At 44.1% G+C, this 14,836-nt stretch overlaps 1 protein-coding gene across 2 annotated transcripts; it reads right to left on the bottom strand.

Moving 5' to 3' along the window:
- Positions 1-55: 55 nt before the first annotated feature.
- Positions 56-14,818, bottom strand: POLD2 (DNA polymerase delta 2, accessory subunit). Of its 2 annotated transcripts, XM_070952555.1 has the most exons (11): positions 14,695-14,818; positions 13,110-13,361; positions 12,689-12,810; positions 9,996-10,119; positions 9,765-9,879; positions 8,519-8,717; positions 7,424-7,504; positions 3,961-4,118; positions 3,436-3,563; positions 2,349-2,450; positions 56-341 (listed from the first exon to the last, which is right to left on the bottom strand). In XM_070952555.1, exons 2-11 carry the CDS (start codon positions 13,327-13,329, stop codon positions 181-183), a joined length of 1,410 nt encoding a protein of 469 aa, XP_070808656.1. In that variant the 5' UTR covers positions 13,330-13,361; positions 14,695-14,818; the 3' UTR covers positions 56-180. The 2 variants fall into 2 exon arrangements, with proteins under 2 accessions (XP_070808656.1, XP_070808657.1); XM_070952556.1 differs by lacking the exon at positions 14,695-14,818 and having other exon boundaries at positions 13,110-13,403.
- Between the last annotated feature and the right edge of the window lie 18 nt (positions 14,819-14,836).

Here is a 14,836-nt window from a genome sequence, read left to right as displayed (position 1 = left end):
AAATGAATTATACAAGAAATTCCCCTTGTTCTTGGTCATGAAGATCAAACACACATGAAGGAACCGGAATATTTTATTGTATTCCTATCTATCTGAATCAAAGGTCAAACTCTACAGTAAAAAGCAGGAACAAGGATGACTCCCAAGTTCCAGAAAGAAGGAGAACTAAGCCCATATCTCTTAGTTACTAGTCTCCATCACTGTCTCTTCTTCTTCATCATCACCAAAGGCTGAGAAAGTAATCGGCTGACAAGCAAGATCGCACAAATTGATCAAGCAAGCGGTCTGTGTTGAGCTGAAATCAGGTAGTGTCACCAGCAAGACTTTCTGGCCATCTTCCCCTGCAAAGGAGGAAGGAAGACAAGTGAAGACAACTATCAGAACTTTGGAAGGGACAGGCAAAGATGAGGAAAGGGTCCCCCTCTTCCCAAGTTAGGAAAAACATTCGTGATTGCTGTTGTTTTTAAAGAAAGTTTTCCTAATTTTTATCAGGGTTTGTATTAACATTTGCCTCTCTCTCACAACTGACTTTTAAGAGCCACCAAGATAGATGCCAGATTCACCCGTGTTTGCAAACTGTACTCACATTGCCCGTTCATGCCCTACCACCATGGCAGAGTGTGATTTGTAGAGAAGTTGCCAAGTTGAAGCCCTGCTCTCATCAGAAAGGTTTAAGGATTAAGGGATGGTAAAGATATAAAAGATTCTAGCAAACAACTTGCAAATCAGGGAACTGACATTTTTTTTCTACCTAGAGCAGGAGTGTCAAACTCAATTTCCAATTTTTAGGAGCCTTGATAGTACAGTGGTTTAGTGCACCCTGTTATTAACACAGCTGCCTGCAATTTCTGCTGGTTCGAATCTCTCCAAGGCTCAAGGTTGACTCAGCCTTCCATCCTTTCTAAGGTAGGTGAAATGAGGACCCAGTTTGTGGGGGCAATAAGCTGACTTTGTATAAAATATACAAAAGAATGAAGGCTATTGCTTAACGCATTGTAAGCCGCCCTGAGTCTCCGGAGAAGGGCGGCATATAAATCAAATTAAAAAAAAAAAAAATCATTGAGGGCCACATCAGGGTTGTTTTTTACCTCAGGGGGCCGGGGTGGACATGGCCAGCTCAACATCACTGTTGGTGGCCTGAGAACTCTGGCAGACGCACTGTGGGCCAATCCTTCGCTGTTTCCAGGGCGGTTCCATGGGCCAGATCTAAGCACCTCATGGGCCAGATCCAGACCTCGGGCCTTCACACCCCTGACCTACAGCAATTTTTCTTTGACTTTCAGTAGACAAAAGCACCACTTGGGACAGGTGGTGGTGGGCTGGATGGACAAAGCTCTTAGTATAACACAGATTCCAGGGCTTTAGGCTAATGTAGCTTGTTGTGGGATCTACTAAGAACAAAAATATCTAATAAAAATAAGCCAACTTGTAAAACCAGAACTGGTGCACCTGAGAAAGGATCTTGGTACTTACAAAAACATTGAACTATCCAATTTATTGGGGAGATTTAAGATTTACATCGAATAGCAGCAATTTATATAATCCTGCATCTGAATGTTGTCTGCAAATATTTCAAGCAACATTTCAAAAGTTTAGTTTAACTCACTCCCCAGACTTTTGGGCAAAATATTGTAGGCTCAAGTACATCCTGGTTACATAATGGTGAGCTTTTTCAACCGGTTGTTATGCTGGCAAAGCTGCAAAAGCTACATCAAAACCGCTGCACAGGAGCTGTGAGAAATTTCTATAGTATATTGAGAATATTCTATGTTTTAGCTATGTCTGCCATTCTCCACCCCCCTTTTTTTGCATGGTTCAGGCTCCTTTCTGCAGCAAACCCCATAAAAGACAGCAAACTCCATCATGGGGCAATTCACTTCACAGGTGGGTGGGTGGGACCAAAGAGCAGGTCTGTATCCTGTGTCAATCCTAATATTTATATGAACAGGTACTGATTTTAAAAGCAACTAAACAAGCAGTTTTCAAAATGTTTTTTTTTCCAGAAAAACAACCAAAAAGTTCTTTGTTCTCTAATCTACATCTTTGCCAACTCTGATTTAGCATGTTGGACGATCCAGCAAATATGTTCATTAAATCAACCATGGTTAAATCATGTCTTCATACCAAGTGAGAATCTAGTTGTTTGCTGGGACAATGAAACTCAAGAAATGTATCCTGGGCTTCCCATCCTGCTTTTATTCTTTTCTATCTGGTGGTGGAACCTTGTGTTTCGCAGGACACTGGCTTCCAATTTATTGCTTACGCCCTTAGGAAAAAAGTCACCAAGTCTCAGCCAGGAAGAAGCCAAGCCTGTTTTACAGAGGACACAGCCGCCAATACTGGCTTACCTTTGACTTCCTTGGATTTGAAGGAGGGCGCATTGCCACAGAAATAGATATGAGGGCAGTCACTGAAGATGAAGGGGTCTGTCTTGTAAAATGGATAGCAGGCTGAAAGACAAGGCAGATCAGGGACTTTAAATAAATGGCCCACCAACAGGCAGCCTTAAGGCAAAATATGTGATCAGCTCCTTGCATGGAACCAACTCGACATGCTTCAGAAGATCGATAGTTCCAGGCAGGCTGTGACCGTGCCATAAAAACACAGATCATTTAGGCCGATTTGGGTTTGGGCCAAAACCCATGGGAGTTTGAAAGGATATGTAGGGTTCAGCTGGTGCACCTCACTCTGCTGCTGCTGCTTCTCTCCAGGGTGTTTCTGCCCAGTGATTTTTCTGGCACCTTCCTGCCTCCCTTCGTGTTGAATCCAAATGCAGCATATATGCACTCAGCCCACTGGGCCTCATCCCAATCTTCCCTGTTCCTTCCACACCCCCTCAAGGAATCTAACTTTCCTGCCAAAGCATACATCCAGCCTTCCTTTTCCCTGCTCTCCCCCACAGTTCTATTGGCATACACAGGCTTCAGTTCTGGGCAGGGATCTAACACCTGCTCCACAGGATAAAGCACCTGAAAAAGTGCAGTTGCTTTATCCTGTGCAGAGGATATTCTACCTACAGACAATGGTCTACTGTACATCTCTAGGAAATATTGTTGAAAATGTAGGTACTGAATTCTCCATTTGCAACCCCAGAGTTTTATGCTTCTGCATTGCATTCTCACTGGCTTTAGATATTATGGGCAATCTTTTATGATAGAGCAATCAGATATTTAATCATAATCATATATTTAAGATATATTATAGAAATTAACACAAAGAGGAGGAAGCAGACACTGATCTTCCACTACAGGCAATTATCTCCTCCTCCTTTACCCAAAAATTCTTAAATTGCACATCTGAGAGGTCTTGCTAGCAACTAGACTAATTCCCCCATAATACACCCCCGGTCAAACAATCTGCGAGTTGGTTTAGCCCATCTGCAAAGCTTAAAATAAGATGAACAAACCCAGCAAATGTATCTCTTAGTTATATTACCCAGAGTGTCTGGAGCTGTGGGGCTGAGATGCCCAATCCTTAAGGTCCATTCCAGAATTTCCAGATAATCAGACATGCTGCTGTACTTGAAAATATCACTTACATTTTGGCCTGAAGTTCCCAGAAATCTACAGAGAAAAATGGCAAGTGTTTTATATTTGAATTAGAAGGAACTCTGATGTAGAATGTCAAGGAAAGGACTTTATGCATTATATTTTTATCCTACATATTTTCAGGGTAACTCAGAGTAACATACAGGCAGTCCTAACTTAATGTTCAACCATTCAATGACTGCTGAAAGTTACGATAGTGCTAAAAAAAATAGCTGACTTCTGGCAAGCAGTCAATGGGGAAGTTGGATTCATTTAACAACTGCAGTGATTCACTTCACAACTGTGGCACAAAATATTATAAAATCGGGCAAGACTCTCTTATGAACCGCCTTGCTTAGCAACGGAAATTCTGGTCCCAATTGTGCTTGTAAGTTGAGGACTACCTGTACAGAACAAAGATGCTGGTTTTTACCTCACTCCATCAATGTTTGCCTGGTATGGGTTGGTGACTAGCTGCAGGGTGGTGTACGCATTTGAGAGAGGAAACATGCAGCGATGCAGGGGCTGCTGAGGCAACGTGTAGTTGGTTGGATCAAACTCGCCTGGCATCACATCAACAGGGATGGACATCTGTAAGGGAAGAGTGGGGAAGCTGTTCAGTTCCCAACCATTATTCCTTGTCTGGCCTTCAGAGGCTTTGGAAAATAGCTTGACCCCTTCCTCTCTGTGGCAGCCCATCAAAAAAATTAATAATAATAATAATAATAATAATAATAATAATAATAATAATAATAATTATTATTATTATTATTATTATTATTATTATTATTATTATTATTATTATTATTTTATTTATATACCGCCCTTCTCCCGAAGGACTCTGGGTGGTGTACAGCCAAGATTAAAAACATAAATATACAATATCATAGTTAAAATTAATTAAAATCAAATAGTTTTGGCCAAATTTTAAAACCCAATATTAAAACCCAATTTAAAATCATTCAGTTAGATAGCCCCGCTTGTCGGAACAGTAGGGTCTTGAGGGCACAGCGAAAGACCCAGAGGTCAGAGATGTTACGAATACCCGGGGGCAATTCATTCCAAAGGGCAGGAGCTCCGACAGAGAAGGCTCTCCTCCTGGGTATCACCAGCCAACATAACTTGGCCAACGGTAACCTGAGGAGTCCCTCTCTGTGGGAGCGGACTGGTCGGTTGGGAGGCTATTGGTGGCAGAAGGCGGTCCCATAAATATCCTGGTCCTATGCCATGGAGCGCTTTAAAAGTGGTGACCAATACCTTGAATTGCACCCGAAAGACCACTGGGAGCTAGTGCATCTCGCGCAGGTGGTGTTACATGGGCGTAATGAGGTGCGCCCATAACCACCCACGCGGCCGCATTCTGCACCAGTTGGAGCCTCCGAATGCTCTTCAAGGGGAGCCCCATGTAGAGAGCATTACAATAGTCCAGATGGGAGGTGACGAGGGCGTGAGTGACCGTGTGCAAGGTTTCCCGGTCCAGAAAGGGACGCGAACCTGATAAAAGCCCCCCTGGCTACGGCTGTCATATGCTCTTCTAAAGACAGCCGTGAGTCCAGGAGGACACCCAGATTGCGAGCCCTCTCTGTGGGGGGCAAAGATTCACCCCCAATAGTCAGCGATGACACCAGCTGACTATACCGGGACGCCGGAAGCCACAGCCACTCAGTCTTGGAAGGGTTGAGCTTGAGCCTATTTCTCCCCATCCAGACCCGCACAGCCTCCAGGCAGCGGAACATCACATCAAGGGCATCATTGGGGTGGTTTGGGGTGGAGATGTACAGCTGGGTGTCATCAGCGTACTGATGGACTCTCACCCCAAAACCACAGATGATCTCACCCAGCGGCTTCACATAAATGAAGGGGCAAGAGGACTGACTTTTGCGGCACCCCCCAAGCAAGGCACCTCGAGGTCGACCTCTGCCCCCCTGCCAACACAAACTGTGAGCGGTCGGAGAGGTAGGAGAACCACCGTAACACGGTGCCTCCAATTCCTAACCCTCAACTGCTGCAGCATGATACCATGGTCGATGGTATCAAAAGCCGCTGAGAGATCTAATAGAACCAGGACAGAGGAGCAACCCCTGTCCCGAGCCCTCCAGAGATCATCAACCAACGCGACCAATGCCGTTTCTGTGCTGTACCCCCGCCTGAAGCCCAACTGGTACGGGTCCAGATAGACAGCTTCCTCCAGGTACCGGGGTAGCTGTCATGGCACCACACTCTTGACAACTTTCGCCACAAAGCGAAGGTTGGAGAGCGGACGGTAATTTGCTAATACAGCTGGGTCCAGGGATGGCTTCTTGAGGAGGGGCCTCACCACTGCCTCTTTCAAGGCGGCGGGAAAGGCACCCTCACTCAAAGAAGCATTTATAATCCCCTGGAGCCAGCCTCGTGTAACCTCCCGGGAGGCCAGTACCAACCAGGAGGGACACGGGTCCAATAAACATGTGGCAGCACTAAGCCTACCCAGAATCTTGTCCATGTCCTCGGGAGCCACAGGGTCAAACTCTTCCCAGATAATATTCTCAAGACTCACCCCCGTCTCCCTCCCCGGACTCACCCAGTCGGAGTCCAAGCCTTCCCAAATCTGAGCGACTTTATCATGCAGGAATTGCACAAAATCCTCAGCTCGACCCTGCAAGGGATCTTCCCACACTTCCCCCCGAAGGAGGGAGTGGGTCACCCTAAACAGAGCAGCTGGGCGGTTCTCTGCAGCTGCGATAAGAGCAGAAAAATAGTTAGATTTTGCCGCTTTTATTGCCACTAGGTAGGTCTTGATATAAGATCTCACCTGTGTCCAGTCAGATTCGGATTGACTAGTCTTCCAAACACTTTCTAGGCGTCTTTTCTGACGCTTCATCTCTCTCAGCTCCTTGGAGAACCAAGGAGCCAATTGAGATCAGCATCGGGTCAGAGGCCGCAAAGGCACGACGCGGTCCAAAGCCCCTGCGGCCGCACTATCCCAAGCGGCCACCAGGTCTTCAGTCGAGTTGTGTGCCAGAGTCTCAGGAAACGGCCCAAGCTCCATCTGGAACCTTTCGGGATCCATCAGGCGCCTGGGACGGAACCATCTAGTCGGTTCCGTCTCCCTGCAGCAGGGGGAAGCGGCTTGAAAGTCTAAGTGAAGGAGCGAATGATCTGTCCATGACAAGGGTTTAATGTCTAGGTCCCCTCTACCAAAATCATTCAGCCACTGACCAGAGATAAAAATCAAGTCCAGAGTGTGTCCCCCTGTGTGAGTGGGGCCTTGCACTAACTGGGTAAGCTCCATGGCCATCATGGAAGCCATGAAGTCCCGAGCCACCTCTGACGTCTCACTGATGGATGGCAGGTTGAAGTCCCCCATAACAATAAGTCTGGGGGTATCAACCGCCACCCTGGCAATCCCGTTGAGTAGTTCAGGCAGGGTCGCTGCCACGTGGCAGGGAGCCAGGTACGTAGTCAACAAACCCATCTGCACCCCACGACCCCACTTCACAAAAAGGGACTCACATCCAGCTATCTGAGGAACAGTGGCCTCCCTCGGACAAAGACTTTCTCTAATAATTGCCGCTACTCCCTCGCCCCTCCCCTGGGCCCTCGGCTGATGAAATGCACGGAAGCCTGGAGGGCACATTTCAAGAGGGGAAACCCCCCCCTCCTGGCCCAACCACGTCTCCGTAATCCCAGCCAGGTCTACACCCCCCTCCACAATAAGATCACAAATTAACTTTGTTAATTACCGACCTGGTAAATATTGGAAGACTGCTATCATGTCTCCCCTGGTCCTTCTTTTCACTAGACTAGCCATTCCCAGTTCCTGCAACCATTCATCGTATGTCCAGGGAACACTTCTCACCATGGACCGAGGGAAAAACAGAACAGCTTCTTCACCCTTTCTTGAAAACAAAACTTACACAGAGCTGCAGTAGAATTTCATCCAGCATTTTTACAGCTTCCACACTGGCTGCTTGAGTCTTCTTGGTGAGGTATTTTGCCTGCATGACAAGGTACAAAAAAAGAGCAAAGTATGAATTAAAAGGAAATGAAAGAAATGCTGAATGAATACAAGAGAAGCTAAAGGATAATAGTTAAGGACTCTTCCCCACTCCTGCCTGCCTTCATAAGGCAGAAATATCCCCTTTGTTAAGTCTCTTTAATGACAAGGAATAGGGCTGTACTGATGTTCAAGATGTAGGTTTACATCAAAATTCGAAAGACGGAATGGAGCATGTACAAAGAAAATGATAGCACAGTCTGGAGTGGGTAGGTATAGAGGCTCAAAACTTCCCAACTCAAAATAGGAGATAAACCAAAATGTTGAATAGGTAGAAAGCATAAAAATTCCACTGGAGATTTTATGACAAGTTGGAATCCTGGCTCAAAAAACTAAAGCCATCAATTTGCTTTAAGATTCCATAATAATTTTCTTGAGAAATTTTCACAGGGATTGGTTGACTGCTGTTTAAATGTATCCTGCAAGCATAAAAGAATCATAACTACAAAATTGGGAAACCATACCTCAGAAGGTACATCAATTTATGTCCATTAAGCCCCACATATATTTAGATCATCAACGAATTTGCTATGATCTTCCATCTGAAGTAACAAAACTAGACATTTTAGCTAGTTTGGTCTAGTGGTGAAGACACCAGGTTAGAAACCAGGAGATTGTGAGCTTTAATCCCTCCTTAGGCATGAAAGCTAGCTGGGTGAGCCAATCACCAGGAGATTGTGAGTTCTAGTCCTACCTTAGCCATGTAAGCTGAGTGATTTTTGGGGCAATCACTCTCAGCCCAACCTACCACAGAGGATGGTTGTTGTGGGGAAAGCAGGAGGGAGTATTAGCAATGTTCACCACCTTGTTCACACTACAATAATGGTATGATAAAAATAAACCTAACAAATCACTCTCCACTCCTTTGGAATGGAGAGTGAAAGAAAGACACAACATAAATGCAAAGTATAAGCTAACAGTGTGGTTCACAGGACATTTCTGACACTTTCTTCACCTTGTTCATGCTGTCTCTGCTCTGGGTATTCTGGCTAAGCAAGTTGCCTGCCAGAATGACCCGAGAAATTAGGGCCGCGCTGGATTGCTCCCCCTCTGCGCCCAGCTGTCCTGTCACCATGTCCACCAGAAGCTGCATGCCCAGGAGACTGTCTCCACTCTTGCCACCAAGGCCCAGGCCTGACACCAGCAAGACAAACCTGCAAGGTGAAATACAAGCCATGGGGGTCAGAGAACAGAGTGGCTTTTGTACTCGGAAATGGCTTATGTCGGGGCTTCTAGAAATTTCTAAGGAAAGAAGGGAAGGAGCCCCATCACCAGGATCACTCGACCACAAAGATGGCATTTTCTCAGGTCCATGTAAATGAGCAGCCAGCAGCCAGGAGGGTGAAAAGATGCTATGCTGTCACCAGTGGATGGAGAACAATTTTAGGTCCATTTATCCCGAGGAAGGGGTTGGTGTTTTTTTAAGAAAAAGGACAATATGTGCATTAAGGTTAGTCAAGGTTTCATGCATCTATTTTACTTTCTTTGCCAAAAAGGGTGCCTGGTGTTTTGTCAGTTTGCTGCTAAGTTTCAGTGATGCCATCGCAGATACTCCAAAGTCCATACCACCAAAAGAAGGTGAGTATCTTGGCCTACACAAGTATAAATAAATTGTTAAGTAATTATTGATTGATCCACCATTAAGGGGAGATCTCTGAGGAACTGTATCTCTGAAGATGGCCACTTGCGAGAACAAACTTGGGAGCCTGTTCCTCATTCCAGTTCTAGGCTGACAATCGGTGGAAAGACTACAGGTAGTCCTTGACTTACAACAGTTCACTTAGTGACCGTTCAAACTTACAACGGCACTGAAAAAAGTGACCTATGACCATTTTTCAGTTACAACCTTTCTAACATCCCCATGATTGTGAGATCAAAATCCAGATGCTTGGCAACTGGTTCACACTTATGACCGTTGCAAGGTCATGTGATCCCCTTTTCCAACCTTTTGACTCTCAAAGTCAATGGGGAAGCCAGATTCACTTAACAACCAGGTTATAAACTGATCAATTTTAGTGATTCACTTAACAACTGTGGCAAGAAATGGGGGCAAAACTCACTTAACAAATGTCTCACTGAACAACAGAAAGATCGGGCTCAATTGTGGTCGTAAATTGAGGACTACCTGTATTCTGAGTGACAGAGAGCCCTGGACTGCTTCAGCAGAGGTCGTCATAGGACAAGGTTATAGGAGGCCTCACTTGTCTGTGCTGGGCCCCATCATAGGCAGCTGGGTTGGCATATCTGCAAAGCAGTGATCTTCCACAAGGAATCTGCCATCGTCCTTCTCTGAACCATAGACAGCAAGGATGGTCCCTGAAATGGCAGAAAGGGGAAGACATGAGCAATTGAATGGGAAGTTTGCCTCCACAAAAGCCAGACATTCAAAAAATGTCAAGTACAAGAAGCTCAAAACAGGGTCATTGGCTCACCTGTCACCAGCTTGTCAATCGGTATCTCTCCCTCAAGTTTGATCCGCTGCAGCTCATCCTCCAGGATCAGTTCATCTGACTCGTGAATGTATTTGAGGCGGGGAGGATGGGGAGGCAGGTTGTGCTGTGAAGATGAACAAAATCTTGCCATCAGGAAGAAGCAAATGTGTACCAGCTTTGATGCTAAGTCTCTGATACACTTGGCAGGAGCTAAAGCACAAATTTAAGCTGCTTAACTTTAAATCTCTTCTTGGCCTAACGACCTCCTTTGGTGCATTTTTTCATTCTGGGGTGTGACAGAGACTCACAAAAAGATTGCTACGGTGAACATGAATAATTTAGCATAGTGCAAACTGATGAAGTTTCTTCCAGTCTCTCTTACACCTCCCCCTAATGGTCTCCATCCCTCCATCTCACCCTTTCTCCCACTCTAGATAAGGGATGTATTTCCAAATGAAGTAGTGGGGTGCAGTCAAAAGAATGCCTGCAATTCTAGAATACAGGGGTTTTTTTGTCAGTCTTCTGTTCAATTTTTCTTAATTGCAAGAATCCAAAACTATCAGATAAGGAAGGGAGACTGGCTGATACAAAGAAGGCACCAATGTACGGATTCAGTTGCTTATCAAGCTTTTCTGAGAACATTGAAATCAGCTTCCTGACAATGTTGAATGTCAGCAGCTGCTGCATTATAGAAGCTGAACATATGGCTCCTAGGGCCTCAGATGACCACTAGATAAGATCTGAAACTTTAACACAGGTGTCTAAGTCTAGGAATAAAATACTTGGGTGGGATACAACAGGGGTGTCAAACTTGTGGCCAGGGGCCAGATGCATCATGTGCTGGCCATGCCCACCTGTTTTAGTGAAGGAGGAAAAGTCGTGATACATCATGTGACGCCGCAAGTTTGACAGCCCTTGGATACAACATCCTTATCTCTCATAGATTTACATTTAGGGAGTGCCAAGACCTGTTCTGGAAAGCTGCTTAAGCAGTGAATTATCCTATGTCCATCAATGATTTTTTTTTTTTTAGTTTTTCAAATTGATAGTTGAGTTTTAGCAATGCTGTGGTTTGTAACATACATTTTTAATACCCTCTTATTCTACAGGTAGTCCTCGACTTACAACAGTTCATATATTGCCCATTCGAAGTTATAACAACACTGGAAAAAGTGACTTCTGAACTGTTTTTCATACTTATGACCATTGCAGCATCCCCATGGTCACATGATTTATATTTGGGTGCTATTTATGACAGTTGCAGTGTCCCAGGGTGATGTGATTGCTATTTGTGACCTTGTCACCTTTTGTGACAAGCAAAGTCAATGGGAAAACCAGATTCACTTAACAACCGTGTTACTAATTGAACAAGTGCAGTGATTTACTTAACAACTGTAGCAAGAAAGGTCATAAAATGGAGCAAAATCCATTTAACAAATGTCTCACTTAATAACAAAAATTTTGGACTTAATTGTGGTTGTAAATCGAGGATTACTGTACTACCTTCAGAAAGGCCAGATAATAGTATTTTTAGGAATTATCTCATTCTCTATTGCTCCCCATGGTAAGCAGAGCAGAGGCTTCTCCATCACTGTCACCAGTGGTTTTACAGCAAATAAAGTTCTGTTTTATGTTGGCGGCATTTTAAGAAAAAATTACAGTCCATAAATAGATAACTAAGTAACTTCAGACTGCAGAGTTAAAGGGAAGATTGAAACATGCTATATCTAGAAACACATGTTCAATAAACAGGAAAGAGCCAAGTTTCCACTATGCATTTAATTCCAGAAGCTCTGGCAGAAGTCTTTTCCTCCACAGGGAGAACGTAGCATTTGCTGGCAAAAACAATTTACCCCCTGGTCCCACAATTCTTCTCCAAAATCCTATGCACTGACAAACAATTGGAAATGGCTGAATCATCCCACATTTTTATCACTGAGGACTCTTAACATTCTGAAATAATACTTTTGAAATCATCAGTAAGAGCCTTGTGGATTTATGATATGCTCAGTCATTGCCAACACAGCAATGAATCAACTACAAAAAAAAAAAACCAGATCCATAAAGCAAAATAATTTTATAATAGCACTTATTTCCCAATCTGTCCTGATTAATGCATTAATAGTAATTCCTAAGATGTTGCTATTTTATGTTTGTTGGCACTCAGGAACACAGCAAGCAGGTTTTATTAAACAAACAAATTAAAAAGTATCCTATAATGATGTTATTCATTTGATCAATAGCTTTTACAGCCAATCTTTGGTGGTAAATTTCCAACACGTTTGCCATCAATAGCATGCTATTGGAATGTCTTACTGGGACAAGTTTAATATTACTCATCAACTGTCCTTCCAAAATAAGCTAAATGTTAATCCAATTGTGCAAGAGATCAGTTTTTAAAATAATGTCTGTTTTACAAACTTCCAGATAGAACATTTATCTTTTTGCTCATACATCCTGAGTAATTATTATGCAAGAGGAGTTTGTTCAAGGAATTCTTCTTTCCACTTTCCAATTTTTTTTGATAACCTTAGCATTATACAAAGCACCAGGACTGTGAGTCCAGCAAGGTCATTGCAAAACTTGAAAGGGTCTGAAACTCAGTTGCAGGTTCTTTAGATGCAGATCTCTCAGTCTGCCTTTGATATCTCCCATGCTTCCTGAATGAAACCTGTAAAGTTCTTTTCTCATACCTCTTCACTGATTTCCCGTAAGATGGAAGGCTGAAGCTGCATACACTTGAAGAGTGTTCCCACCACACAACACTTCTCTGAGACCTGCAACTCGCATAGCTTTTTCACTGTAATGTTGCTCCCTTTAGGAAAAGTAGACAATGGATTAAATGTGAAATAATGTTAAGAGCCTATGATGTGGAATTAATTAGAAGGATTACTTCTAGTCAACCTGCTGAAAGCCTAACATCTGTCTAGTTTCTGGGCTCACAATGTAAGTTTTTATTTATTATTTTTTGAGGAAAAAGTATGTTCAATAGATGTTCCAAACCAGCATATTATAAAAGGACATATCAAGATTAAAAAAAAATACTGTGATACTACGTACATCCTCAAAGTCCTACAGTGTCTACAAAACAAGACTTCATTAGGATAAGCTCACCCCATTTACGCCGGGCTCTGTCCACCAATAATGGTCTCATCTGGATAAGGCGTGTAGCATAGATATGAGCATATTGCCGACTGAAAGTTCGCTCCCCAAGCCTGAAATTCTGGGAGCAGTTGGTATATGTTGAGATGGGCACACGGGCAAAGGTGGAAGCAACTGCAGATGGGGATGTCAAGAGGCCCTGTGCAGACTGGATACCCTGCTCTGAGAACATTGTGTTGCAGAATTAAGCAGCTACGTAAATTTCTGTTGGAGACAAAGAAATGTGCTCAGGAATCTGGTAGCACCTTTTCTGACATGTTTTTCTTAAGAAGCATAAACTTTCATGAGATGCAGCTTACTTCACCAGCTGCCACTTTTTGTATCTCAAAAAACAGCTGAAACTCACAAGAAATTAAACCTTTAAAAACACGATTAATTTCTATAATCACCCATCTCAATACATGACAGTTAGGTGGAAAAGGTGTTGAAGAGTCATTGCTGAGTTGGTTGTTTTCTTGCACATGTTCCATTACCTGAACTAGGTAACATCAGTGCTAAAAGTCTGTAGAGATTCTCAATCATCCAGGTCATGGTTGTCCGAAAGGTGCTTTTTCAGGAGGCAACTGGACTTTTGTTCTTCTTTACTCATCCAAGAAGTTGAAGAAGAGAAATATCTTCAAAGAAAAACAAGGAAGTCCAGTTGGCTCTTGAAAAAGCACCTCTTGGGGCATCTTCAGTGCTAGTAGAATGGGTTTGTTCTCCATTTATATTCTAGTGGCTTGCCCTGTCAGTGTTGGGGTTCCTTTAGGCTGTTTACTGTTGAGTCCTCGCACTTACGACGAGATCCTCGCACTTACGACACGCGGCTCTGATTGGCTAAGACGAACCATCCAGCCAGCGGGAGAATACTAAATCCTTATTGGTTGTTGGTTTGACAGCTATGGTATAAATAGCTGTCAAACGCCTGTTTCTGTGCTTTGTTTCTCTCTATCTGTTCTGTTAGCAATAAACGTTCCTGTTTGACTTTATCTGGTCTCGCCTCAGTTACTGACCCCGGGTTGCCCTACAGAGCATTTACTGTTAGCTTATTAGGCAGTTCCTTGATTGGGTTGCTGTTTACTTCTTGACTGTTGGTCTGATGTTAATTTTGGCAGCCATTTATCACGTTGACTCCTGTCCTAAGCTGGGGCTGACTCAAGAGCCCCTTTAAATATCAGGATTTTAGGTTGGTAATGTAAAAGCTACTGCTTGTGGGACATCGTTTCATATTGCATTATGCAATAATTGGAAATACCAGTTATCTTCTGTTGCCTGCGTGCCAGTACTTTGCAAGGAGGGAACAAGAGTCCATTGGAATTAGGTGATTAATACATGAGGAAAAAATAAAATAACAGCAACAAGAATAGGCAGAAACCGTGCCAACCTACCACGCCAAGGCTTCCCTTGTTAGACTTCTACCTACCAGGCTTAGCTCTTCCCTCCAAGGCTCCCGATCGCCGGCGGAGCCCACCTTCCCCGCCCTCACCCCAGTGCTTCACTTGCCGAATTCCCACCTGCCATACAAATTCCCGCCCTCCCCCCTCCTTCAAGCACTGACCCGGAGGAAAAGAAAGTCTCCCCGATCAAAGCCAGCAGTCAGCCGCTCCTTCGCGCCGATCGAGCCCGCATCGCTCGCAGAAACCCGGCAGAACCGCGCGCGAAGAGAAAAAGCGCGCCGAATCCCACGGCGGATATCAGGC

Source organism: Pituophis catenifer, unplaced genomic scaffold (assembly GCF_029215685.1).
Source record: "Pituophis catenifer annectens isolate HBS135680 unplaced genomic scaffold, rPitCat1.0.hap2 SCAF_12, whole genome shotgun sequence".
Classification (NCBI taxonomy): Eukaryota; Metazoa; Chordata; class Lepidosauria; order Squamata; family Colubridae; genus Pituophis; species Pituophis catenifer.
This window is presented reverse-complemented; position numbering and strand designations above follow the sequence as displayed.